This window comes from Chelonia mydas, chromosome 12 (assembly GCF_015237465.2).
Source record: "Chelonia mydas isolate rCheMyd1 chromosome 12, rCheMyd1.pri.v2, whole genome shotgun sequence".
Taxonomy (NCBI): Eukaryota; Metazoa; Chordata; order Testudines; family Cheloniidae; genus Chelonia; species Chelonia mydas.
In genome coordinates, this window is record NC_051252.2 from 15,266,445 (window position 1) to 15,293,913 (window position 27,469).

The 27,469-nt window shown below is 40.4% G+C and overlaps 1 protein-coding gene across 12 annotated transcripts in view; it reads right to left on the reverse strand.

The window, feature by feature from the left end:
• CYLD (CYLD lysine 63 deubiquitinase) overlaps positions 1-27,469 on the reverse strand; it is a 46,773-nt gene that overhangs the window by 8,282 nt on the left and 11,022 nt on the right. For 9 of the 12 annotated variants that reach the window (XM_043525972.1, XM_027822131.3, XM_007059660.4 and 6 more), the window contains 11 exons: positions 27,042-27,147; positions 23,807-23,905; positions 22,577-22,693; positions 18,464-18,843; positions 16,278-16,443; positions 14,855-14,996; positions 14,213-14,335; positions 12,546-12,637; positions 11,772-11,838; positions 7,691-7,823; positions 6,885-6,993 (listed from right to left, as the gene is read on the reverse strand). In XM_043525972.1, coding sequence (XP_043381907.1) covers positions 6,885-6,993; positions 7,691-7,823; positions 11,772-11,838; positions 12,546-12,637; positions 14,213-14,335; positions 14,855-14,996; positions 16,278-16,443; positions 18,464-18,843; positions 22,577-22,693; positions 23,807-23,905; positions 27,042-27,147 — 1,534 coding nt within the window. The remainder of the gene's footprint in view (positions 1-6,884; positions 6,994-7,690; positions 7,824-11,771; positions 11,839-12,545; positions 12,638-14,212; positions 14,336-14,854; positions 14,997-16,277; positions 16,444-18,463; positions 18,844-22,576; positions 22,694-23,806; positions 23,906-27,041; positions 27,148-27,469) is intronic. The other 3 variants (XM_043525976.1, XM_027822130.3, XM_043525973.1) reach the window with 1 other exon arrangement.

Genomic DNA, 27,469 nt, shown 5'->3' on the forward strand with positions numbered 1-27,469 from the left:
AGCTCAAATACTGATGTAGAAAGTGTTTCCATACGAGTTTACTCGATGTAACCGCACACGTGCTTTTTTTTTTTTTTTTAAGCCTACTCCACAAGTTATTCCTGCTCTGTTAAAAACGTATTTTCTTAATCTAGTGAGTGTTACACTAGTTAAAATAGCTTTGCATTTAAGCAGAACTTAAGTAAAGAACCACAAACAAACCCTTAACTCAACTAATTGAAAATCCATGGTGGGTCATCTAAAAGCTACATTCCAGAAGATTAGGACTTAATAAAAAGTTGCTATTGTTAGATATTTGAAGTAATTTCAACCAATTTTAAACTAGAGATTTACCTACAGGTACAGTACTGAAACACAGATAAGTAGGTATTATATGTGTTTTTGTTCAAAAGTTGACTAGCAGTCCCAGAAATTAAGGTCATCCCAGCCTTTCCAATATAAACACTACATCACAAATTACAGCTAAAAATACTAAAATTCCCAGTTTTTTCCCTTTCCTCTTTTTTTTTTTTTTTTTTTTTTTAAATTGAAAAGGTAAAACTGAACTGATTTTTGGCCCAGTTTGGTGAACCGACAACGACAAGGCAAGCTACAGAAAGACAAGACAGAGGGCTAGTCTACGCTAGAAGCACTACATCAGTGCAGTTGCACGGATGCTGCTGTAGCACGTCTTGTGAAGACACTCCATGCTGATGGGAGAGAGCTCTCTGACTGGTAGAACGACTCCACCTCCACGAGAGGCGGAAGTGTGCCTGTTGCCGACAAAGCAACGGTGTGGACAGCACTTAGATCACTGTTACCTTGCATTGCTTAGGGGTGTGTGTCTTTTTCATATCCCTGAGTGATGTAAGTTAAATAGACTTAAGCGATAGCATAGAACTGCCCTAAGTGTGAAATGAACTTTAGGTGTTTTAGGTATTAATCTGGTGGAGCTGGAGCACCGGCAGGTGAAACTTGACTGTCACTGGCTGTTCAAAGTCTTAACTTAACTGATCTCAGAGCTACTGCTTGCCTCTAGATGACCACTATTCACCCACAATTCTGATACATATCATACTTGTGCTGTAACACCTCTTAAAGCTGCTAACATCTAATTATTCCTTAGAACTAGAAAAACAAAAGAATTCTAAAGAAACACTATTCACACAAGACCTGAAAATGACTTGAATTAAGATTTAATTCTATCCCCGAAGTATAAAAAGAGAGAGGAAAGGAGTATATCCAGACACAAATCTACATTCTACAACATCTTAAAGATGGAGCTTTGAATTATTGTGAAGAGGAGGAGCAATTACTCACCTTGTGCAGTAACTGGAGTTCTTTGAGATGTGTCCCCCGTCGGTGGTCCACTTCAGGTACGCCCGCATCCTGCACCCTTGAGCTGACATTTTTGGTAGTAGTGCCCCTTTTCCCGTGCTCGTGACCCACACATCCTTGTGCCCCACACTAAGGCTATATGGAGCTGTGCAGGCAAACTGCCCTCAGTTCCTTCTCCACTGGTAAGTCCCACCGAGGGCCACATCTGGGTATGTAAATTGTATGGCGGGCCATGAACGTTCATGAAATTGGGGGTTGGGGTGCGGGAGGGGGCGAGAGCTCTGGCTGGGGGTGCGAGCTCTGGGGTGGGGCCAGAGATGAGGGGTTTGGGGTGCAGGAGGGTGACTCCAGGCTGGGACCAAGAGGTTTGGAGGATGGGAGAGGGACTCAGGGCTGGGGAAGGGGGCTGGGGTATGGAAGGAGGTCAGGGGTGCAGGCTCCAGGTAGCACTAACCTCAAGCAGCTCCTGGAAGCAGCGGTATGCACCCCCTCCAGCTCCATACGTGCAGGTGCAGCAGAGGGCCAGGCAGCAATGTGTGCTGCCGCGTCTGCAGGCGCTGCTCCCTGTGGTTCCCGGCCAATGGGAGCTGCAGAGCCGGCGCTTGGGGCGGGGACAGCATGCAGAGCCCTCTGGCTGCCCCTACGAATAGGAGCATGCTGCTGCTTCTGGGAGCCCCGCTCAACAGAGGAAGCTTGAGGGCCGGATTAAAAGGTCTGATGGGCTGGAGGCAGCCCGTAGTTTGCCCACCCCTGCACGATACTAAATCTCCTCTTCTTCTTAACACGAGCATAAATTTCTCAAGGACTCAAGAGCCATTCTACAATCCTTGAACTGTGGAAAAATGCATCTGCCGAGTCTGCAAAGAGTGTGCGATCATCAAAGGGAAAGTCTTCAATGGTCATCTAGACCTCTCTTTTGGGAAGCCCAACAGCTGTAGCCAAGATGCTGTTCCATAACCACTGCAGTGGATAGAAACCATGCTAATGTATCAGCACTATCAAAAGGAGGCCTGGAGTGATGTCTTTGCCAGCAGTTGACCCTCTTGTACAATGGTCTTAAACTGCTCACGATGTTCCTCTGGCAAGCGCTCAATAAACTAATTAAATCTGTTATAATTCAAATAGTCGTATTTGGCCGGGAGTGCCTGATGGTTTGCTATTCTGAAATTTCGCTGAAGAATAAAAATTCGTGACAAAAGCTCTGGTTTCTTGTAGTTCTTATTGAACAGGGTGGACTCTGAGCTATGCTGTCTGCCCTGTTCATTAACAGCCTCCACTAGTAGGGAATTAGGAGCTGAGTGAGAAAACAGAAATGCTGATTTCTTTGCAGGAACCTAATATTTTTTATCTGGCCTTTTACAGGTGCAGAAGCTAGGATTTGCCAACAGTCTTAGTTGGCTCCATAACAGTTTAATTGACCAGAATGGTGATCCTTATAGATGTCAAAGTACTCAAAATATCTAGGAGTTTATGATGGAGCTCCTGCACCTCTAAGTGAATCTGAAGCGTGTCTGTGATTCATTTCAGCAATTCTTGGAACTGCCTGAAGTCATATGCCATAGAAGGTGGTGGAAACATCACGGCTGCATCCGGTGATGAGGCAGAAATTTTAGTGAGAGGAGTCAGCGCCTTATTCACCCTAGCTTCCTGCTCCTTAAAGGTCTCTTCCTGATATAGGTGGTTTTGGAAAATGGGCCCTTTTCTGCCCCTTCCTGTGGTGTGACAATTCATTGTAAATTTTGACAATAGAATGCACACAAGTCCCAGAAAGGCGACTGGGGGGGGGCCAAATGGCATAGGTGGAGGCATACATCTGTGTTCCAGTCACGTGGGTGTCACTTGAGGTCTATCCTTCTGTATTATGTCAGTGTAGGAGGGAGAGCAATATGTCCCACAATAGACAGGGGAACCCTGCATGGATATTTGAGAATCTGAAGAATCCTCTTTCATACACTTCAATGGTGAAGAGGGGGGAAGGGAAGAGAGATCGTTGTTCAGCTTGTTCAAGTATAGGAAGGTGAGTATGAAACTGTAAACAGAGGGGTCAGTGACCAAGTCTTGATGCTGACACCCCTCCAACCACCAACTTGTTAACAGAGGAGACTCTGGCTCCATAGATATTAGCAAGTCCTTAGGGTACCTAAATTCTTGCAATATCAATGTTATTAAAGAAGGGATCAAGCAAGAACTTGTAGAAGATGGCTTCAGTACCAATGCAGCTGGTACCAAACATTTGGCATAGGAGTGAGCTGACTTCAATTCCATTAGTACCATAGGTAGACAACAGTATTTGGTACTGTTGACTTTCATGCTACCAGTAGTCAGGGACAGGCTTAGAACTTTTACCAGTGTCTCTGCCATTCTGGGTATGAGTACCCGAACCCAGTATTGAGTCTGCCTTAGAAGGCTGACTCCTCTTCAGCTTTTCAGTACCAGCATCACTCAGCCTGCATGGAGCTCCCCTTGGGACTTGAGGTCTCTGTCAACTTCTGTGTCAGTGACTAAGGGCAGGTCTACACTACGACAGGGATCGACGCTCTGAGATCAATCCACCAGTGGTCAATTTAGCGGGTCTACTAAAGACCAACTAAATCAACTGCAGTTCGCTCTCCAGTCAATCCCTGTACTCTACCCCTGACGAGAAGAGTAAGTCAAGTCGATGGGAGATTCTCCCATCGCCCCGCCGCAGCGTAGACCCCGTGGTAATTTGACCTAAGGTACGTCGACTCTGAATTCTGTAGCTGGAGTTGCGTAGCGTAGGTCGACTTACCACGATAGTGCAGACATAGCCTGAGGTTTTCTTGGAGATTTACTCCCACCTCCTTTTGCTTACAGGCAGATGTTGAGGCTACCTCTATAGAGGACGTTGGTACCCTAGTTGTACTTGGTACCAAGGTACCGTTGACCTCTCTACTGGTCTCCTGTCTCCAATATCTTGATGTGGACAGGGCACTAGCAGTACTGGAAGATCTATGTACAGGGGACTCCTCAGCCCCTTGATCTGAAGCTGGGCATAAAGCTTTATCCATCATCAGAAGTTTGAACTGGATTTCCCTATTTTTTCCAGAATCTGCCCTTGAAGGATCTGTATCTCCCAAACAGCAGAGGCTCTGAGAATGTCAACCACAGAAGGGAAATTGCCTCACAGAGGAGGCACCTTTTGAATCCTGGAGAGTCTGGCACTCTTAATTGCCATCTGACTATATACAGTAATACATTTTTAAAACATTATTTTTACGAAGAGAAAAATGGGAACTGTTCCAACAACTATGCACATTATACGAGCCAGAAGAGTACCCAGAAGTTAGCTACTATGGGACAGGCCCAACAAAGAACACAGATCACCTTCAGCCCCCAACTAAAACCTCTCCAATGCATCATCAAGGATCTACAACCTATCCTGAAGGACGACCCATCACTCTCACAGATCTTGGGAGACAGGCCAGTCCTTGCTTACAGACAGTCCCCCAACCTGAAGCAAATACTCACCAGCAACCTGTGACACACACCTCACATAAGAACCACTAACCCAGGAACCTATCCTTGCAACAAAGCCCGTTGCCAACTGTGTCCACATATCTATTCAGGGGACACCATCATAGGGCCTAATCACATCAGCCACACTATCAGAGGCTCATTCACCTGCACATCTACCAATGTGATACATGCCATCATGTGCCAGCAATGCCCCTCTGCCATGTACATTGGCCAAACTGGACAGTCTCTACGTAAAAGAATAAATGGACACAAATCAGATGTCAAAAATTATAAATATTCAAAAACCAGTCAGAGAACGCTTCAATCTCTTTGGTCACTCGATTACAGACCTAAAAGTGGTAATTCTTCAATAAAAAGACTTCAAAAACAGACTTCAATGAGAGACTGCTGAATTGGAATTAATTTGCAAACTGGATACAATTAACTTAGGCTTGAATAGAGACTGGGAGTGGATGGGTCATTACACAAAGTAAAACTATTTCCCCATGTTTATTCCCCTTCCCCCCCCCCCCCCCCGCTGTTCCTCAGAAATTCTTGTCAACTGCTGGAAATGGCCCACCTTGATCATCACTACAAAAGGTCCCCCTTCCACCCCAACGCTCTCCTGCTGGTAATAGCTCACCTTAAGTGATCACTCTCGTTACAGTGTGTATGGTAACACCCATTGTTTCATGTTCTCTGTGTATATAAATCTCCCCACTGTATTTTCCACAGTATGCATCCGATGAAGTGAGCTGTAGCTCAGGAAAGCTTATGCTCAAATAAATTTGTTAGTCTCTAAGATGCCACAAGTCCTCCTTTTCTTTTTGCGGATACAGATTAACACAGCTGCTACTCTGAAACCGCACATTATAAGGTAACTAACTATATGCTAACTAAAGAATACTACAGCAAACAGGCACACAGTAGACTCCATCTCTGGCCAAAGATGGTGGAGAAGAAACTGAGGACATTTTCACCCACTCAGCTCTCTACAACTCCAGTGCAGGGCACGATAATTCATAGGGCACGAGTGTGTCAAATGGGCACTGCTACCAAAAATCTCCACTCAAAAAGGCACAGACACACCCCAAGTGGAGCACCCACAGGGATTGTCCAGCTATACCAAAAGGAGGACAGGAAAAACCGGATATGGTTTTAATCAGGCCGCAACTTTCTTATCAGATGTCTGGGAGTACCCGGCAGATAAAAGCATACAGTGCAGGTAACTATGTTCATTCAATAACTACCCCGGGGGCTTCAGCCAGCCCTCCCCATTCTTTTCCTAGCCAGGTCCCCCAGCCAACCCACTGTGGGGTCCTTACCATCCAACCCCCCTTCGTAAGGTGGGCTATAAGAAAGGAGGGGTTGGCTCCCAGCTGAGCCATTCATAGGAGCCCCAAACCCATCCCCCTAACCTGTTCCATTAATTAACACTTCCTTTTTAAATCCTTTACCAGGCCATTTATTCAGTCACTGTACACCTTCCCTATGGACTACCTGCACTGGACATCTGAGCCACACTTACATAAGTTGCAACATATAGCTTAACTCCTTTCAGTCCACACCATAACAAAGCCCTCCTTGAAACTGCTGTGGGGAAAGCGAACACCTTCCCCCCCAGCCCAGCCAATTTGGTGGTGAGGGAAAAATCCCTCGCCCCAAAATTCCCTAAAGGAGTGGCTAGCGTGTCACCCACAGCAGGTCCTGACCAAACCTGGTATTTTGCCACCTCAAGGGGAGAGAGTGTGGGTGCGGTCTCACCTCCTCTGCGGAAAAAGGGCTTACTTTCTTTCACCCCTCTCCACCTTTCTGGTCCCAGGGGTGGAGTCATCGCCACAACATTGATCCACACCTCCTTTTGCAGCGGCTTCTGACCTCTCCTCCCACACCCTACCCATAAATCACTGTTCCCTTTCCCTTGGCAAGCCAGACAACAGTTCCCCCACTTAAAGGTGGGGTGTGGTCACACTGATCAAAGGAAAAAGAAATTATTGGTTATGATCAAAAGTTCATTCCAAGCGCAGTCTAATATGCATATGGCTACCAGGCTACTTACTTTTACAATACCTAGCAATATTTATACTTACTGTCTTCAAGTAAGTCTGTTATATTTAATTCCAGAGATGGAAATATTTTGTTGAACATTTTGAAGTCTTTTCCAAATCGAGGCATCTGAATAATCAGACATGAGGGTGCCTACCAAAAATCCCAAAATAGAATGCAATTTAGATCTTCCAAATATACATTTTATAATTTTCACCTAGTATTATATTGGTTTATAGTTGCTAAATCATGTTTTTAAAGCTACATGTCTATATATTAACCAAAACAACAAATGAAACAAAAATAATTTAATGTTTACAACTATATCACTGTAATCTCATAAAAATCCTAAAAAAAATTAAGAAGAAAGGACTTCAACCTAATTCTTCATGTGCAGTAGGTACCGGCCATGTTTAAATGGTATATTAAAACATATACTAATTCCCCTCCCCTGAACAGACAGTATCTGCACAATTTTAACATAGGAAGAGATCACAAGTCTTACTCCTCTGTAAAATTAAATGATTAAAAAAGAAAATTAACCTATTTAAATGTCAAAAACTTTGTTTTTAAATATACCAGAACATTAATCTTATTTCCAATCAGTTTGGTCAAAAGACAGAGACACACTAAACCATCTCAATGAGATTTTATAAAAGGTAATGTCTAGCATCATGTCACACACTTTTTCCGACCAGTACTAGTAGACCACTCTTCTCATAAATATTGAATGTTCACCCAGTGATTAAGATACCACAAAATATACATTTCTCCTTTTTTAGGAAACAGAAGATTTTCCACTGTGTATAAAGGTCACATCTGTATAAACAAACTAACAACTGTGACCAACCTCTGCAAACTTCAAGCTGCTGTTGATAAAAGACCATTCTAGTAACTGCTGAATTGTCGGGACTCCAACTTTCTCATTTTTCTCCATAAAAATTTGATAGAAGTAACAGTCTTGTACCTTTTGACCTGCTGACCTAAGAATACAGATAAAAAATATCTTGAAAATAAATGGAATTTTTTAACAATGGTTAACATATACTTACATACAGCCAGTAGGCTAAAGGAAACACAAATAACTATTAAAAAAAGCTACAGTGAACACAAAGTAAGATTTAAGATTAAGCAAGGAATATGGAGGTTGTTCTGACTGCCCCTTGGCAGAGAGAAGGAACCGCGTGGCGGTTGGGGTTGCATGGGCTTTTATGCCCTTGGGAGAGGTAGTGCATGATGCATGCAAGACTCACAAATGACTCCTAATAGATACTGCTAGAAAAAACAACATTCTGAACTCCTACACATACAGTGCACGTGGACCATGAGTGGGATCCACATGTACAAATACTTGAATAAGAAAACCATTTCACACCATTCCCTTTACTTAAGGGAATTTTCATTTTTTATAACAACTTCATAATGCTAGGCACTTTTCAGGTTGCCACAAATAAAAGCTTAAAGGGACATGGTCAAGTAGTGGATAAGCACAGGTAGAGTTAAGGAAAAGGGTGTTTTATAAAAAAAAACATTTAAAGGAATAGAAATATTTTGATTAATGTTTTAAAAATGCAGGACTATGCACTGCTGGAAACACCAACAGAAACACTTTCAAATGCATGAGTATCAGAAAACGAGACACACCAAGGCAATTTTCACCCTGAAAGCTGAGTGAAGGTGCAAATAGTAAGATAGCAGAAAGACTGAAAATTACAATCATAAGTCATATCATACTCTCCTGCAGTAAGTCTGCAAAAGGACCGTAGTAAATTAAATGTTCATGTTGGAGAGATTGACTAACGCTCCCATCAGGGAAAAGGGGTATGAGAGAGTCCATCATTGGTCTCTAACCCCACAGATCACAGGGAAAGGACATTATAGAAGAGCTACCTCATCACACTGCTGGACTTTCTGCCTAGCCAGCATGGATTCCTGAGGACACACAGTCATTAAACTTCTTTGTCTGTGCAATAACTGCCACCTTAGAGCACAGATCAATGCTGTAATAAGCAGCATTAACTTCTTCCTGGATATAAGAAGGATTCTCAGAGCACAAAACTCAAAGTTGCTGCTATCTTGCCTTGCTCTACCCCTTACACAAACTGCCTCAGTGTTCCATCTTTATGAAACAGGGACAAAAGGCATCTGTCAGGTGCTGCAGAAAAGACAGGTAAGAGGCAGGCATACAGCAGAGGCACTCTTCCTCACTTTCTTTTAATTCTCCAGCCTATCCATCTGCTTGTGTGTGGAATACGGTGCTCCAGATTAGCATGTATTGCATTTTAATAAAGTCTGTCACTAGGAACTCTGATAAAGAGTACCTCTGTCATAAATATAAAGGGGAGGCTAACCACCTTTAAATCCCTCCTGGCCAGAGGAAAAAACCCTTTCACCTGTAAAGGGTTAAGAAGCTAAAGATAACCTCGCTGGCACCTGACCAAAATGACCAATGAGGAGACAAGATACTTTCAAAGCGGGGGGGGGGTGGAACCCAAAGGGTTCTGTCTCTGTTTTTTCTTTGCCCGGACCAGAGCAGGAATGCAGGTCAGAACTCCTCTAAAGGGCTAATAAGCAATCTAATTAGATAGGCGTTAGATTCTGTTTTGTTTAAATGGCTGAGAAAATAAGTTGTGCTGAATGGAATGTATATTCCTGTTTTTGTGTCTTTTTGTAACTTAAGGTTTTGCCTAGAGGCATTCTTTATGTTTTGAATCTGATTATCCTGTAAGGTATTTACCATCCTGATTTTACAGAGGTGATTCTTTTACTTCAATTAAAATTCTTCTTCTAAGAACCTGATTGCTTTTTCACTGTTCTTAAGATCCAAGCGTTTGGGTCTGTGTTCACCTATGCAAATTGGTGAGGATTTTTATCAAGCCTTCCCCAGGAAAGGAGGTGTAGGGTTTGGGAGGATTTTGGGGGGGGAAAGACATTTCCAAGCAGGCTCTTTCCCTGTTATATATTTGTTAGACGCTTGGTGGTGGCAGCAATAAAGTCCAGGGGCAAAAGGTAAAAAATAGTTTGTACCTTGGGGAAGTTTTAACCTAAGCTGGTAAAAATAAGCTTAGGGGGTTTTTCATGCAGGTCCCCACATCTGTACCCTAGAGTTCAGAGTGGGGAAGGAACCTTGACAACTTCCTTTGAAAATATGATTTTTGTCTCTTCAGTGTTCCTTTAAGAAAGCACAGCACGGGGTATCCTTGGGCTTAAAGCATTCTTAAAATTTTGTTCAACTATACTACATCTATTTTAATGTGAATATCCAAAATTCCCAAACTGTTAAATCTGGAACATCCACAATTTCTACAGATTGATTAGGCAAATCATCATAGTTTAACAGTGCTGAAATACTGCAGTATAGTGGGCCAGGATCTTGCATGTTATATTCTGAAAATATTCTCTATATGGACTCAGTTTTTCCTTATTTTTTGAGAGAGGAGGGGAGACAAAAGCCCATGAATCTGGGCTAGGGTAGAAATAGGAAGAAAGTAGAGTGTGCCAGCTCCACAACATGCTTCCTCTATCTTTTCCCACAACTTACAGAAGCTTCTCTGAAGAAGCTCCAAAGGAGAGGGCTAGGAGCTGACCACAATAGGTTTAATAATCTCAACTCAAATCTGCAGGGCAACTCAGGAAAGTTTATTGCAGAGCTTATGGGGAGCAAGGGATTCCCAGTGAAAGAAGCCCTTGAGAAATTCCGGGCAAGAATGCTGCTGCAAGAGATGTATTGTTAAGGGGCCACAGAAAGGCAACGGCTAGGCAACAGCATGGAAGCAATAGGCCCTCCATTGCATGCCCAAAGACATGCAGATTTAGGGGGCTAAATCTCTGCCAATTCTATGTGGGGGTGGGGGTGAATAAACCCCAACATCCTATTCCCAAAGAATGAATACAAAACGCCGTGAGTTAGATTAGTTCTCTCCTCCTGCCTCAGAAGTAATAACTTCCATAGGGGAGAATGAGGCCCTACAATTTTATAAAGAATTATTTTTAATAAGGACTGCATGTGTTTAACTTTGAAAGAAATAAGAAATCAAAATCTTTATGCCTCCTCCACAGCAAACTATTACATTTTTCCTGAAAAGCCACAATATTTTATGTCAGATTCTACTGCTTAAGATTGCTTCAAAAAGTTGTTCCAAAAGTAACTGGCTACACAGTAAGGGCTAGATTCAGAATTGCTCTATGGGCCCTGTGGGTTAGCTATGCTGGTACAAAGGGGCCATAAAAAGGTCAGGCACATAAGGCCAACATGTACAACAAACAGGTGCAGGAGACCTTTACACCATCCCCAGGGAACCAAAAACCTTGACACAAAGAGCTTTTAGGAGCAAGCCAGAGGCAGCAGTAGGCACAGCCAAAGCAGCAATATACTTTGCTGATACCCCCCGTCATGAGACGTAAGCTGGGCCCCTCTGGTTTCTGCCCCTGCTTCCCTCGCAAACCAGTCAGGAATGCCTCAGGTTGATGCAAACACCAGTGCTCTTTATTTACAGCTGTTTCCCACCACCACCTTACTACCTATGTACAGGTTTTTTACAGCCAAACTTTGCCAGCAGCAGACCAGAGGCCCGGGCCCGGGCCCCGCCCCACCCTTCCCCTCCCCTCGCTTTTATAGCCCCTAACTAATAAGGCTGGCAGCTGTTTCTCGTTGCCAGGCAGGCACAGGGCTCTTCAACCAGCCCCAATCCAACCCCCTTGATTGAGGCTGGAGTGGCAGGGGGATGATTAAGCCCTCCTTACTCAGCACCCTGTCACATCCCCAAATGAGGCTGAAGGCAGTGTTAGCAAGGAGCATAATTTAGACCAGCTTTAAGGGTGGAAGCCCTTTCTTCAGCTCCTGCACTGGCACTAGCATCACAGCCAGATTTATTCTGCCAGTAAGAGTTCAACATGTACATTTTTATTGTTTAGTCAAAAGAGCATTTTACCTTATTTTTAACAGTGGCTCTACTCTTAAAATATGATGAAATAAAATATTCAAGAATTCTTCTGGATCTGGACAAAAATAAAAGTAATAGTAGCATGTTAAAGCACATACAATCTCCAAGACTGTTTTCTGTAATAAAATTAAGCAGCTTTATTCTAATTGGAACAAAAAAAACAAACATTCAATTTTAGTAGCATCGTAGTTATGTCAACTTATCAACTGCCACATTTGGGAGCACACAATCCTCAACTTCATCATCTACTAAGCACCAATCAGAACCATAAACAGATGAAGGCTAAATTCTGGATAACAAGACTTACAGATTAACAAAAGATATCCTACTCCAAAGGGAATTATTTGACCCTGTGAAATTTTATCCTGAGAAGACGGAAAAAAGCTACCACCAGCAGAGGAAATAGAAAAGTAATTACAGTATCTGCTAATCGATGCAAGAAATATCTACAGTGGTAATCATTTTTACTTTGTTGGTGTGTCACAGCCTCCAAGGAAGGGCGGGGGGGAAATCAAAAGCTTCGATTCTGCAGAAATTGCTAGTTTAGGCCTCCTCATTCAGTAGTAGCTAGCAGGAGAGTAAATTCTTCAATCTCCATCCCTAAATCAAAGTTTTGATACTATAGTGATGGGTGCTACAGAAAAAAAAAATCTCTGTATATCTTAACATAGACTATGTAATTAATATTTTTTCAGTCAGCTTATAGCAACTACTAGATATCTAGAAGCAAAAAAAAAAAAAAAAAAACACCTCTACAATTACCTTTTTCCTCAGAAGTGAATCCTGATGCAGCTTCAACTTTTTCAAGTATTTTCCTCAATTTCATTATTTTCGTGGCACACACATATCCGTAACTACATTAAGAAATTGGTTTAATAAACTATTAGCTAAACCTTTTCATCAAGTCAGTAGAGAAGAGAGACTTAATAACCAGAAGCTAGAATACAGACTATTTGCTCAAAAAACTTTATTTCCTTTACTGACTTTTATAGTATCTGGCATTCCCCTCATAAATCTAAATGCCAGACCTCTTGTATTCTGCAGCACAATGGACCAAGTTCTTTATCATGGCCACAATTTTCTGTGACAGAGTGCTGCTGAATTCTGAGGTGCATGGACATTTCTGTGATAGCTTCATGTAAATTCAGAGTTTTATAAAACATGAAACAAATTAGTTTGTGTTATTTATCTGAATACTAAATGTTACACACATTTCAGTTTTGGAATAGTCGTCAAATTGACTTGCACTACCCCACCATATTCAGTATTCACCAAATTTTATAATGACAGTACACAACAGGATTGCAGAAATTGTTCCAGTTAAGAGTATTTCACTTTTTCCTGAATGCTAAAAACTGTGTTTGACACATGGAGGTGGTTGAAGTTTTGTGAATTAGAGAGGAGATGTGTCTCCTCTTTCTATATTGTGGGAAGGTGTAACGAAAAGCCTTGAAACACTGGGGGTAAGGGGAGACAAAAAACAAAAACAAAAAGCTTTTAATTTTCTGTCCTAGCAATCATCTGAGATTTCTTTGGCTGGAGATAGACTGTGCAATCCATTCTCTGGCCATGGAATCACAAAATACACCAGTGGTGTGCACATCTTCACTTCTAAGAATTCAAAATCCAGCATTTTTCTTCAAAGGAAGAAAGCTAAAACTTTTACAAAGAAGTTATTAATGGTAAAACCAAAGTATAGCTTCAGAACTATAACCATTACTAATTAATTATGTTTTCATAGACCCCAGTGATCTTTTTTTGAACTAAAGATGAATTTATAATCCCCACTGCATATTGCTATGTATGTCCTAATGTAACATTTCCTTTGTTCTATGAGCCTCAAACTTCTCACCTCTACTCATTACCTTTGAATTTCTCTTTTAATATAATTTGCTAAAATGATTTCAGTGTATGATATACCCACAAAGCAGAATTTTCTGAAACTTTTTAAAAGCAGTTGTGATTGTTACTAATGAGGAAGAGAAGAGTCCGTCTGAATCACACAATCCTAAACAGAAGAGAAACTGAGGCACAACAACTGTTTTTCATGCCATAGTTATCAAGATGTTGGGTAGTTAGAACAATCTGTCTGTCCAAGTCACCACTGGTGACTACTACCACTTATTTTGTGCCAACACATATGGTTTATCTAAAGCTAGAGACAAGTTTGTTTCCAGTTCCAGAAAATGGAAATGCCGATATAACTATGCCGTCTTACATTTTTTGTAAGATCATCTGCAGTTACACCAATTAGATTAAAAATCACCAGAGCAGTTTATCCTCACTGCCTTACAATAGCAGTCCTCAGGAAGGAACTTTTCATTCCCTTGACATAGTATTGCACAGTTGGCTAGGTATTTATGAAATTTATATTAGACTGGAGACTCATTGGCCACTTCTGGTACAATGTTTTCTATGCAACTACTTACATCCGCAGAGGGTTTACAATCTCTGTCCTTAGCAGCTCTTGAGTTTCACTGTAATATTCTACATCATTCTTTTCTTTTGGTCTAAGTAAAACAGTGTCCAAAACAGAGCTAAAAGAAAAAAGGCTGAAAGAGAAAAAAAACTATTTTCAGTCTGTAAAATGCTGAGGAACATAACTAAGTCTCAAGACAAACCAATGAAGGCCAGAGGAGAAAGTAAAGAACAAATCAAGCAAAAATAAATTACCCCACACCAAAGAAAATAAAGGAAGAAGATAAGAATAATGACTGGAAACCAGTCAAGAATTCAAATTAAACATTTCATGTTAGGAAGTTACTTAACCCGCTCAGTGAATATCACAATGTATAGTCAGGAGCCAATCCGGCCCTGGTGGGTTCCATTCAATTGAAAATAATGTTATGCCACTGTAGGGATTACATGTACAATAGTTATTCCACTATATTCATCTCCAGTATGTAATCATATATATGTACTGTTCGTTGCACAGCAATAATGCAAAACATTCAATACAAATTAGTACTCTGCTACTCTATTATGTTTGTAACATTTCTCCTCACCCACATCTTTGAATTCAGTTGCACAAATTAAAAGAAATTAAAAAAAAAAATTAAAAAAAACCTTACCAGAATAAGGTGGAGTCTAAGTAACAGGAATTGTAATGACCCTGGATACCTTTCTTCTTTCCAATCATGGTCTCTAAACCTTCTTTTTCTGTTTTTGGAGGAGTGTTTTCTTCTACTACTTCACTTAAGTATCCTCCAAAGGCTGAAAATATTTTTTTTAAGTTACTTAAAAGCTTCAAAATTTCACCTCCATCAAGATTTTTCTATAAGTGTTTTGTAGACAATATATTGCTTACTTTGAAACCATTCTTTCCCTATACTAGAAAGGGAGACAAGGTTGGTGATGTAACATTCTATTGGACCAATTTGTCTTGAAGGAATGTACAAACTTTCAAGCAACAGAGAGCTGCTCTTCAGGTCCTGGAAGGAAGCAGTGTGGCATTTATTGTACTATTTATTCTCAGTGAGTGAAACACATTCTGCAGCGATGGTGCACAAGTCCTTAAAGCCCCACTGATGTCCCACATTATCACACTTGGGTTGAGCCCACTACACTGGAATAGAGTTTCATCTAGTGTGCATAAATGAATTTCTTCCTAATTTTTACATGTTTTATTTAAACCATCTTAAAAGGTACGAATGTTTAGAAACTATTTCTCTTTGCCAAAACACATCTAGCATAAGATCATCAAGACAGTCTGAATATTTTGCATCCAAAGAATATGCCTCCACCATGTACACAAGCACTCTTTTCCATTTCATTAAGTTGTTAGTATTAACATGCTGATTTTTTCCCCTCTCAAAATGAGCTGTATTGAAGGAGAATGGAAGCGGACTTACAGGATCTGAACCAGATCATATATTGCTGGAGTTGCAAATGTAATTGGCTTAACCTGCATCAAGGGAGATTTAGGAAAAACGTTCTAGCTATAGAGATAGTTAAGCATCGAAACAGGCTTCCAATGAAAGTTATGGAATCCCCATAATTGAAGGTTTTTAAGAACAGGTTAGACAAACACTTGTCAGGGTGTCCTGCCTCAGCACAGAGGACTGGACTAGATAACCTCTCGACGTCCCTTCCAACTCTACATTTCTATAAAACTCTCAGCAAGATTGCTGCTGCCATCAGTAAAGTGAGAAATGCCAAGTGTAATTAAAAACTTCAATTTCCAATACATTTCACAATTTACACACTGATCTTTGTCACATGATATATAAGACTGCAATAAGAAAAAGCTTCAACTTTCTTAAAAGTAGTGGTAGAACATTTTTTTGCTTTAAAGTCATTGACAGAATAATTCACAGAAAAATGTTAAATTGTGTTCTGTGCATAGTACTCTCACCAACTACTAATCAGATTAAGTAGTGTTTGTACAGCCTTTTAAATGCTATGTATTTCTAGCTGACTACTGCATGAAGAACCAAAATCAGGAACAATGTTACATCCACATTAGTAAATAATTGAGAAGGACATGTTCAATACCTAGAGAGTTGCAGCGTTCAATCTGGTTGGGAACAGGCTGCAGTGACGCAAACCTAGAATCTGGCCTGCAGCTCTTGAGTTTAACAAAGAGAGCCTTTTTGGGGGCACAGGTGAAGTATCTAGTTCCTTTAAATGTTCCATCTGTACAGCTGGCGCATTCATCTTCCTGAAAATGAAACAGAGGGGGTTTACCACTTTTTTTTTTAAAAAATGGAAAAAACTGCATGCAGAACTACTGTCCTAGAACTCCAATTCCTAGGATTCTGGTGATTTAGGTGTTTGACAAGATATTTATGATAAAGACACCTCTATTCAAGTTTTCTACTCTGCGATGCAAGATTGATTTAGGGCTACAAGTTGTTATATATGGCTTCAGTTCAGGAGTGATTTATTTTTAGTTTAATGATAAGACCAGCAAAGCCACGTTTCTCTGCCCTTCAACCCCTCTGCAATCAGGTAAGTTTACGGTATTCTCTATGCAGTATTTTTCACCACCATAAATAATTATCGTTTGAATTTTTTTCATTGCGGGCTGGGGGGAAATATACCAGTGCAACCTCTGTAACTGTGAGCATGAAGGAAGTCTGAATGTCTGAAGTATAATTATAACAGGAAACAGAATAATTAAGACTGGAAGATAGCTATTTCAAGGATGCTGTCAAAGGTATTAATGACTATTAAACAGATGTTAGACCTATTGCAGAAGTGTACTATGTGCAAGTCCAAAGGCCAAGTTTAGCCCATGGAGTCACAAAACACAGCCTGCAGATCATTTGTGACTGCAAATATAGGATGAAGGACAAAGTTAATCAGCTACAGTGGTTTTTTTGGTGACAAATCAAAATGCACCCATGTCCTCATCTGCCTCCTCTTTAAGAGAGAAAACATGTTTACCATACGTATACTGCTACGATTTTAATACATACTTGTGTAAAATTCAATAGAAAATTATTCTTAAGAGGCATCATATTACGTGCACAGAAAATAATTTAGTTGCTGCACAGTCACAACCAGGTCTACGACTACCATAAAACTATCAAAATCATAAGACAAATCTGCATAATTCTGCTGCAGCTGTGGCTTTATTTGAAATTTGTGTAATTGGCCTTTTAAGTAGAACTGGTTGGGAATTTTCGGCAAAATGGTTTGTCAATGACAATGCTAATTCATCAAAACTGAAAACACTTTTCCCAGTAACTTTTGTCAGGAAAGATTTCTTGGGACACTCAAATGGGACATGAAAGACTCATGGACTGGAACCTGGGCTCACACATCCCAATGAATACTCTAATCACTTGGCTATAGAGTCTCTCTCTAGCCCAACAAATATTACTCATATGAAGTGAAGACACTCCAACAGGAGAGACCGAGAGAAACCCACCCCAAAATAACCAGTTGCCTTGTGGTTAGAGCACTCTTCATCTGGCAGTGCAAGGATTTGATCCTAGGTCTCCCATATCCCAGGTGAATGCTAGTATCTAGTGGTTAGGGCTATTCTGGGGTGGGTGTGTCTCTCTTTTCTCTCCCTTCCTCCCCCCAAAGAAAAATATGTGAAAAGTCCCAGTTTTGTTCCAAAGCAGAGCAGGACTTGGAAAACCATTTTCTGCTCTGCTCTACCTATTAAGTATGACTTAAATCCACTACTAAATTCAAGTCTCTGAATATAACTATTAGTTACCGTGGAACTATGGTGGCAATCATTATGCTAATATTCTACCGTCTGGTAACAGCCTTCACATTCTGAAGACTATTACAGACAATATTTTATGTAGGTTGTATTCCCTGTCTTTTTAAAGAGAAAATGATGGATGTCCAGTAATTCACAAATTCTGATGGAGCAGCCTATATAAACTAAGAAACAAATAAAAGGAATTTAAGGCTCTTCTACACTACAAAAATGTCTAACTACAACAGTTTTATCTGTCGTACAGAAAGACCCCAACCATCTCATAACTTGATGATGAAACAAGGCTTTAATGGAGTTATAAAATGATTAAGTCCTATTCAAAAATTTAAACTATGCTGCACTCAGATCATGTGACAACTATATTTCAGCCAAGCCAAATTACTGGTATTTTGTAGAGTACATGGGCTCTGGTCCTCAGTTACAAAACTATTACTTAAATTGCAAGACAGACAGAAAATAGAACTGTAAACAATACGACTGTGCAGTTTGTATTATTTACCAGTTCCAATCCAGCCAATACTTCATTTACTCCTGGGGGCTGACCGATCCAGCGGATTACTCCATAGAAAGGAGGATTCTCTTTAACTTCAGCCAGTGAACCTGCCTCAAGACCATGCAAGTTATTGACAGGCACTACTGTTGATGGACTTTCCTGGGTGGCAGCAGTGTTCAAATCCCCAATAACTGATTGAACAGACAGAGAGAGGGGGCTATGTCCAATAGTACCATTAGTATGAGACGTTTTTGTCAGGCTAAAAGGTAGAGAGTGAAATCTATTTTCGTTAGATAAACAGTTTGTTGGAGGCGGCTGTAGTGGCGGTGAAGAATGACCGAATCCAGAAGATGGGTCGGCAAGTGATTTTGCAGGGTCTTCAGCAACTGTTAACAAAGAAACAAGGGACATATTAAGTAGCTCACTCGCTTCCCAAAGAAAGGCTCTGTAGGTCAAAAACAACATCTTACTGTAGCTGTGGATAGAAAATGCTGAGCCCAGTTATGATTGGTCCCCGTGCAGGTGCACCAAAAGATTTTCCCTACCACTGCAAGCGGAAACTAGTCACAAATTGTAGAGATACCAGGAATCGCTGTGTAGTGAGGCGGTGTGGTTCCCTGCCATCCCGGAGAGGGACGAGCCCCTCCAGACACCACAGTGAGTGGAACCAGGGAGCTCTGAGCCCGCCCCCGAGAGTCAGGAGTTGCCCTGGAAGTATAAAGGCCCAACCTCAGGGCTCACTGGGGAAGCAGGCAGACACTGGGAAGGCCAGACGCCTCCAGCCTAGCTCACAATTGGGAAAGCCCAGCGGCCTGCGGAAAACCCGAGGACTGGCCCGACCTGCCCCGCGCCAGCTACCCAGAGGAGTTGCCGAGCCTGCCCCGTGCCAGCTATCCCAAGGAATCCATGGTGCTGGACCCCCATGAAGACACCACCCTAACCCAGGTACCTCAAGAGGGGGAGTCTGGGAATAACCTGGGGGGCAGCCAACTCTAGTCTGGCTGCAGCACTGCGAGAACCCATGTCAGTGTGTTGCGGCCAGGATCCCCACTGACTCAGTAGCGGGTCTTCTGCTGCTGCTAGGGCCCCGGGCTGGGATGCAGTGGAGTGGGAGGGTCTGCATCCCCCTGCCACCCAACTTGTGGGTGGCAGTCTCCCCCTCTCCCAGGCCCACTGGAACCTAGGGCTTGGGCCTGTTACTATATACTGTTACTGCTCAGCCCCTGCCTGAGGGCCTGACTCACCATTGCCCCACCCTGACCTAGGCTCACTGTGTTTATCTGTACCTTCACTAAGGCCACAGAGGAAGACTCCCACAGCCAGCCTAATTCCCCACAAGAGCCCAAAGGTAGTGAGGCAGTGTGGTTCCTGGGGGGGGGGGGGAAGAGAGAAAGAGAGAAAGAGAGAAAGAGAGAAAGAGAGAAAGAGAGAAAGAGAGAAAGAGAGAAAGAGAGAAAGAGAGAAAGAGAGAAAGAGAGAAAGAGAGAAAGAGAGAAAGAGAGAAAGAGAGAAAGAGAGAAAGAGAGAAAGAGAGAAAGAGAGAAAGAGAGAAAGAGAGAAAGAGAGAAAGAGAGAAAGAGAGAAAGAGAGAAAGAGAGAAAGAGAGAGAGAGAGAGAGAAAGAGAGAAAGAGAGAAAGAGAGAAAGAGAGAAAGAGAGAAAGAGAGAAAGAGAGAAAGAGAGAAAGACACACACACACACACACGCCCCAGCTAGCCTCTCTACACGCTGCCTCCAAACACTACTGGAAGTATGAGACACCCGGGTGAGTAGGTAGGGCTAGACCTGTGCTCACTTCCACAGCAGCCAACAGAACTGCTAGGCACAGAGAAGGGAATATGCAATGTTGTACTACTGTATATGGTGCTGTAAGCACATTTCCCCAGTATGCCAAAAAGCTCCAAGAATTGTGTGTCCCAGATGCATGTCTTCTGCTGGGGAAGAGTGTCTATCCCCCTTCCTCCTGCACAAGCTAGTATTCAAAATTACGTACCTTTGCTGAAGGCCTAAATCATTTCATTTCATTTAAAATGAAAAGGGCAGCTAATATGCTATTATGCTTGTGGAGCAACATTTCCTGACATCACAAAAACACTGTTCCTTTTGCCTCTGGATTTTTCCTGTATTTATAGTCAAGTTTGCCAAACTAAGTAAATAGTTTATAACCTCATATCTCTTCCTAATGGACAATAATCCCTTTCACAAAGTCATCACCCTAAATTAGGCATAATATTTGCAGTGTTTGGTGAGGAGACTCCACAGCATAATGCAGCAAAGAGCACAGATTTTCTAAGTCAGGGTAGGGTACATTAGTGGGCAACTATAGGAAGGCTTAGTCTGAAGATAAATATAGAACAGAATTTTCTTACACTGCCAATCTTTATAGTTGCGTCCAGGTGTCACAAATTTTAAGAAATATGCTATGTGGAATGGCCAAAGCCAAAAAAAAAAAAAAAACCAGTTGTTTTAATATACATGTCAACAGGAATCATGGAATGACTTGACAGCTGGCAGTTAGTAACTAGTGTAGTATGTTTCACATTTGCTTGTTATTAACTATAGGTTATAAATATCTGATTTAGGACATCATTTATCCCCTGGGCATATCGTAAGAGTACATTTTGGTTCACGCAGAGATAGGATCTGTCATCTAGTGCTCATGCAGGATAAAGTAACTGACTTGCTACCTGAAGAAACGTAAATAAATCATGAGTAATTCAGTGCTAGATAAATGAGGTCACAAGCAGATGTACTAGTTTGATACTATTTATAAGCGTCTTACGTCTTGTCTCAACTCCCTAGCTGGTCTATGATGCACAACTGGCATTTACAGAGCAAGTAGCAACTTATCCTTTTCTTGTCAGCCTTGTCATGTGACAGTATTTAAAAATTCCAAAAACACAAAATTAACTCCTTCACGCTTGTTAGTTTCCAGGAAATAAGTTCTTACTCACTTTAAATCAGAGAAATTCTCTCTCAAACCGATTTTACACTGAAATAATGCATTTATTATTTGCTAGGCAGCCAGGAATGATCTTAACTCAGTTTCATTTTTAAGTTTATTGGACTTCAGTGCCTGTTACTGCTGTATGTGCTTTCGTTGTAAACCCATGTTTTTAGCATTCCCCCTCCCCAGTTTCAGCCATAAGAACTCCTTGCCAGATGACACACACACCTGTTATGACCCTAGAAGCAATTTCTGGGGATAGTATAAACCTCTCTGTCTTTTGTTAGCTAAGAGCAGAAACTATCAAGATTTACTGATTCTACATGCTTTAGGTATTTTCTTAAAATCAAGTGTGCAGTTTCAAGAAACTTTAGAGACACTTGCATTTTTGTATCATTTTGTTTTATCAAACATAACTAGCTGATTTTGTTATAACTCTGAACAACTGGTGTACTGAATATGACAATATTATGATCCACTTAAAACTGGAGAGTTAAATAAACTTCAGAAGGATGAGTCAGATAAAACTCCTTTATGTACCAGGAGGAGGTTTGAAGGTATCATCCACATTCAGTGATGTGCCTCAACAATGTCATGTGTAACACGTGTAACTCGCCCCCATTTACATACAATGAGTTTGTTACAGACCTACTTACAACAGAGTTGAAAAGCTACAATTTTCCAGTTAAGATTAAGTGTATATAATACCTCGAAGGCAGTGGTGGGCAACCTGCAGCCTGTCAGTGTAATCTGCTGGAGGGCCGCCAGATAGTTTGTCTACATTTGCATGGCTGCCTGCAGCTCCCAGCGGCCCCGGTTCGCCATTCCCGGCAAATGGGAACTGCAGGAAGGGACGCGGACTGCAGGGATGTGCTGGCCGCCGCTTCCCAAGGTCCCATTTGCCGGGACAGTCAATGTTAAACTGTTTCGCAGCCCACCAGTGGATTACCCTGACGGGCCGCATGTGGCCTGCGGGCCGCAGGTTGTCCACCACTGGTTAAAGGGGTATTCATCAATGTTTGGCATGATCAAACACAGAACACCTATTTCAAACAGTTTGATTCCCCCGTCCCCCAAGTAACACTCACTTTCCACGGTGCTAATGAACATTTCAGTATAGCCTTATGTGAAACAGCATGCATTTGTATAAAAGGGTAACTTATCCCTCATTACCTTCGTCAATATACCATGTGTTTTTTGATTTAGTTTGTGGTTGAGAATCAACTGGAGAGCCATTTAATGTGTAAAAAAATTCAGATCTGTTTCTATTTCCAGGCTCGGAGGTAGATCCTAGAAGAAACAGCATTAATAAAAATCCTGCTTTGTGCTCATTTCATTACATATCTTGTACACAAGCAATCCTGCCTCCCACTTTCCAGGGGCAGCGAGTACTCCTGCAGCAAAGACAACCAAGTTCAAAGCCTGCACTGAGGTAACATGGCTCCTAAAACTATTTTAATTGTCCAAGCCGAAGTTTGTTTATATATATAAACTGGTTACCCTTTAAATAAAAATTATTCAATTAACTAGTTCAGAGTAGAAGAGCAAACTAAGGTCCAATTCCACACTGAATTCCATGCAGGTAGATCCCTGTGCCCACAGAGTTACACAGACCTCAATGGACATCCACTTAATGTAGGACTGGGGCCGGGGAGTAGGGTGGGGATATTTTTTGCAAAATATTCACTTTGCAGATGGTAGTTTTACAACTAGGCTTGGCAAAAAACTGATTTTGTTTAAAAAATTACTGCAATTTTGACAGATAATGTTTATTTTTAATCATTTTAATTGTTTTTTACAGTTGCGCAAAATTATGGAGGGGGTTCAGAATTATTTAATGAAGGTAGACACTGAGATTCAAAATGTTAGAGCTTTAACATTGTTAAGAGACAAACTATAATATAATGTGTCAAAATATACACAGTAAACATTCTTAACCAAAATAACAAATTCTCGAGTAGCATTTTTCTTACTTTTGCTTATCTGCAAACTCCAATCAACAGGTTTGTTCTTTTTTTGGGGGGGGGGGGTGGAGAAGCCAGTGAGAAATTGACATTTACCGAAAAGTCTAATCTTTCCAAACCTATTTACAACCAACTAATTGAACCTCCAGGAAAACTGAAAAAACCACACACACATTCAGCTTTGTATTCTGCTTCTATGCAATACATTTTTTTGCATTTCCCTGCCAGTGTTTTTTCCTACGGCCATTTTCATGGAAACAGAGTTGCTGCTATTCCTCACCTGAAGTCTTTATTATGATTTCACAAAGGACTGACTTCAAATGCCAAGGAAGAGCAGATGAACGAATAAATAAATTAAAAATGCTCCCTTTTCCTACAAACATCCCTAAAAATAAAATAAGGAGGACTGTTTTTAAGAAGTAAAATCACTCTCAAGTACCTGTGACCTTTTGCTTACTATGATTGAATAAGCTTTTGTCACCACCGCCTCTTGACGCAAAGGCAAGTTTGGGAAGTCTCCTGTCCTGTGATACAGTCTCTAGAATAGGCACAGAGGTAGAATTTTAGTTTTTTCACATAGGTGCAAGCATAACAGAGGTTATAAAACTATGCTTATAAGGCAAAAAGTAAGTATAAAACCTTTAAAACCATAGTACAATAAAGCACAGTAAATGTCCCTCTACTACCACTACCAAGAATCAGTAAAATAAAACAATCATCAACATTTCTCTTATTAAAAACTTAAGGCCAAAGATTTCAAGCCTGGGTATACAAGGTCAGAGTCTTAACACGTGGCCTGATTTTTGAGACTACTGGGCACATGCAGCTCCTGTTGATTTAAATGGTATCTGTGGGCGACCATTACCTTATAGAAAGTGGAGGTTGGATGAGAGGAAAATCAGACTGATTTCATGATGAGGTACCTAAGTATGGCTTTTGTAGCCTAAGTTTAGGCACCTAGATTTGAAAATTTTGGCCTATCAGTTCTCACAATAATTGAATGGGATTTTGAGGTAGGTACCTGAAAGTATTCCCCACTTAGTTTTTTAAGTGGACCAGATTTCAAGTCAATGGTACCTTTTTAAAAAGCGTATTTACAAATGTTCCACATAAATATATTCTTGAGGAAGCAGACCTACAAAATATTTTTTTAATATCAGGCCTTTTATAATGACTACATTTGAATAGGTCTGATGTCATGATGAAGGTGTAAGAAACACTTCAATTTCACTGTAAGGTTCTCTTCCCCCCCCCCCCCCCCCCCCCCCCAATTTTATTAACTATATTTTATGTACTGTTCTACGAGACATCCTTTAACAATTCAGACAAGCAAAAAGATAAAAACTTGCATTTTGTAACATGTCAATTTTATGTTTACTGTAAGAAGTTGAAGCATGAAGAACCAAAATGTATTTCAGAACTGTCCATGGGATTTTTCATGAGATTATGAATGAAATTTTAAGAAACAGTTCCCTGCTACTGGAAAAATCTACAATGTACACTGCAAAATGAAACTAAATAATAGAACCTTGCAAGATGACAATATAGAAGACAAGACCCGCAAAACAAGCATAACTTTAAATGAACTTATGCCACAATCTAGCTGCCTCAGTTTTCCAAAATTATATCAATTACACGTTTTTTAGGCTGTGGTTTGTCTTTGTATGTTGTAATGTCTCATATTCTGCATGTGGTCAAAAACACACTTATTAATTGCAAGCCAATGAAGAACTCTTCCTCTCCTCACCCCCCAAATATAAGATGTTCTCCCCCCGACACTTTACAGAAAGAATTGGCAAAAAATGAAGAGAATTTAAAAAAAAAAAAAAAACACAGGTCATGCAACAATTTAAATATAATGTTGGTTGCATTTCTTCCTATTTTATGCACAATGCGCTAAATGTAGTTCATTGAAAACAGCAAGTTATCATGCAAGCAGAAAATCATTTCTTCTGCATAACATCAGAAGATTTAGAACATGCAACATATCTTTTAGAGTTCAAATGAAAAAAAATCCTCATGTTTCTGAATAGCAGTTCATTTACATTTTAGCAGCATAACCCCTTAGGAGTAGTACATTTAAACACACTTCAGTGACTTCTGCTGGAGTACATTAGCTTATCTCTGCCCAGCCATCCAAAACAACATCCCCTGAAGATACTTGGGATTTTTTTGGAAGGATTTACCATTTTACCATGATAAAGTGTATAGTTCCTCTTAAGTTCCAACAACTTACCATGACACAGTCGACAATAAAACTGTATTTAAAATATAAAAAGACTATAGTCATTCCTTTTGAACTGTTAGGCCCCAAGTCAGCAAGGCATTTAAACATATGCTTAACTTTAAGCATGCAAGTAACTCCATTAAAATAAACTAGACTATACACCTGCTTAAAGATAGGCAGGGATATGCTTAAATAAGTTGCTGTGTAATGCCCAAATATAGCAAGGTAACAAAACTGAGCGGAACAAAACCTAATTTTTGGATGACTAAAAGATATACTCAATTGTATTTATTAAGTAAAAGACCACAAATTATTTCTGTACTTTGAAGTCTACATTTTAAAAGCAGAAAAACTAGGATTCACTGAGTTCAGGTTTTGTGATATTAAAATTCCTATTCAAAAGCATAAATATGTATATCGCTAGTAGAAACAACTAAGACAGACCCACAATTTTGAATACTTATGACTTATCAACACTGCTGCAACAAACAAACCTTCTTTACGGATAATATGTGGGAGTCCCTAAGAAACCTATTTTCTGGAGGAAAAACAAAACAGAATCCAGTGCACCCCAAGTACTGCAAACTAAACAAATGACTAGGAGATGTACATAATGCTTCCATGAGTGGCATTATATGCCTGTGCCATTTCACACCACTCCTCAGCATGAATGTACTCTTGAAGAACGGTTAGAGTGGGGAGAAGGTTGTAGTTACAGACCCCAGCTGTGTAATACCGCAACTATGCTAGGCCCCACCCCCAAAAATATTTTTTTTATAAATATATATATATATATATATAAATAATACTAAAAGTAACAAATTTTAGTTAGGTGGTTACATATTCTAGATCAGAATTTTGATTACCACAGAGCACAGCATTTTGACCAGAGCTAGAAAAACCACAATTTGAAAACTGAATTTTAGTACACCATTTGTGAAGTATCCACACAAAAAAGGGTTGTAGTTATTGCAGGTTAGTTTGGTGAACCGATGTGAACAAACAGTTTTAACTTGGATGTTTCAGAAATTATTACTATGGGTATTTGCTATTTGCATTGTGTGATACTGGTAAAACACATAGTATTATTTGCATTGTACTGGATGACCTAAGCTTCATACTACACAAGAAATTACTTTCTTGTTCCAGATATTCACAATTGCTCAACACAATCTGATGGATGATTAATAAGAATCTTTTCAAGAACGGGTGCATTGCCACCACCAGTACTCAAATATTTATTCACAAGTATTCATGAGACAATCTGCTTCCCATCAAAAATCCTCTCCACTTGAATGGTTACTGCATAAACAGAAGGGATTGCAGATACCAGGAATGCTAATCAGTGGGGTATATTTAAAAATGTTAATGCACTTATTTTGCAATTATATACTTTGCACTGATTAACATTAACTAGCCAGGTGTTTTTCAAATCCACAAAGCATACCTGGGATAACATCATTGATATGCAAGAGAAGTGTACTTTCTACACTTGCAAAACTGCAAAGTTGTCTTCCATTGTATCTTCCATCCCAGTTTCCAATAGGATTATCCTAAAAATAAAAAATTAAGATCTCAAAGTATTATCCAAAAGAAGTATTTACAGAATTTTAATAAAATCCACACACATTTGAGAGTTTAGATGCAGGTTTGGCCATATGTGGCACAAAGTGGAAAAATGCAAGGTTTGAAAAATAAATTCTTGCTTAGCAATAAAATTTCAAGTATAGAATTTAGAAAAACAAAACAAAACAAAAAAAACACCATAGTACACCATTCTCAGAATCCATAAATGTTGGCAATAGATAATGTTCTGCTACAATATTTTAACATGCAATAGACATGTGATCATTAACAGAAGTGCCTTAAAGATAA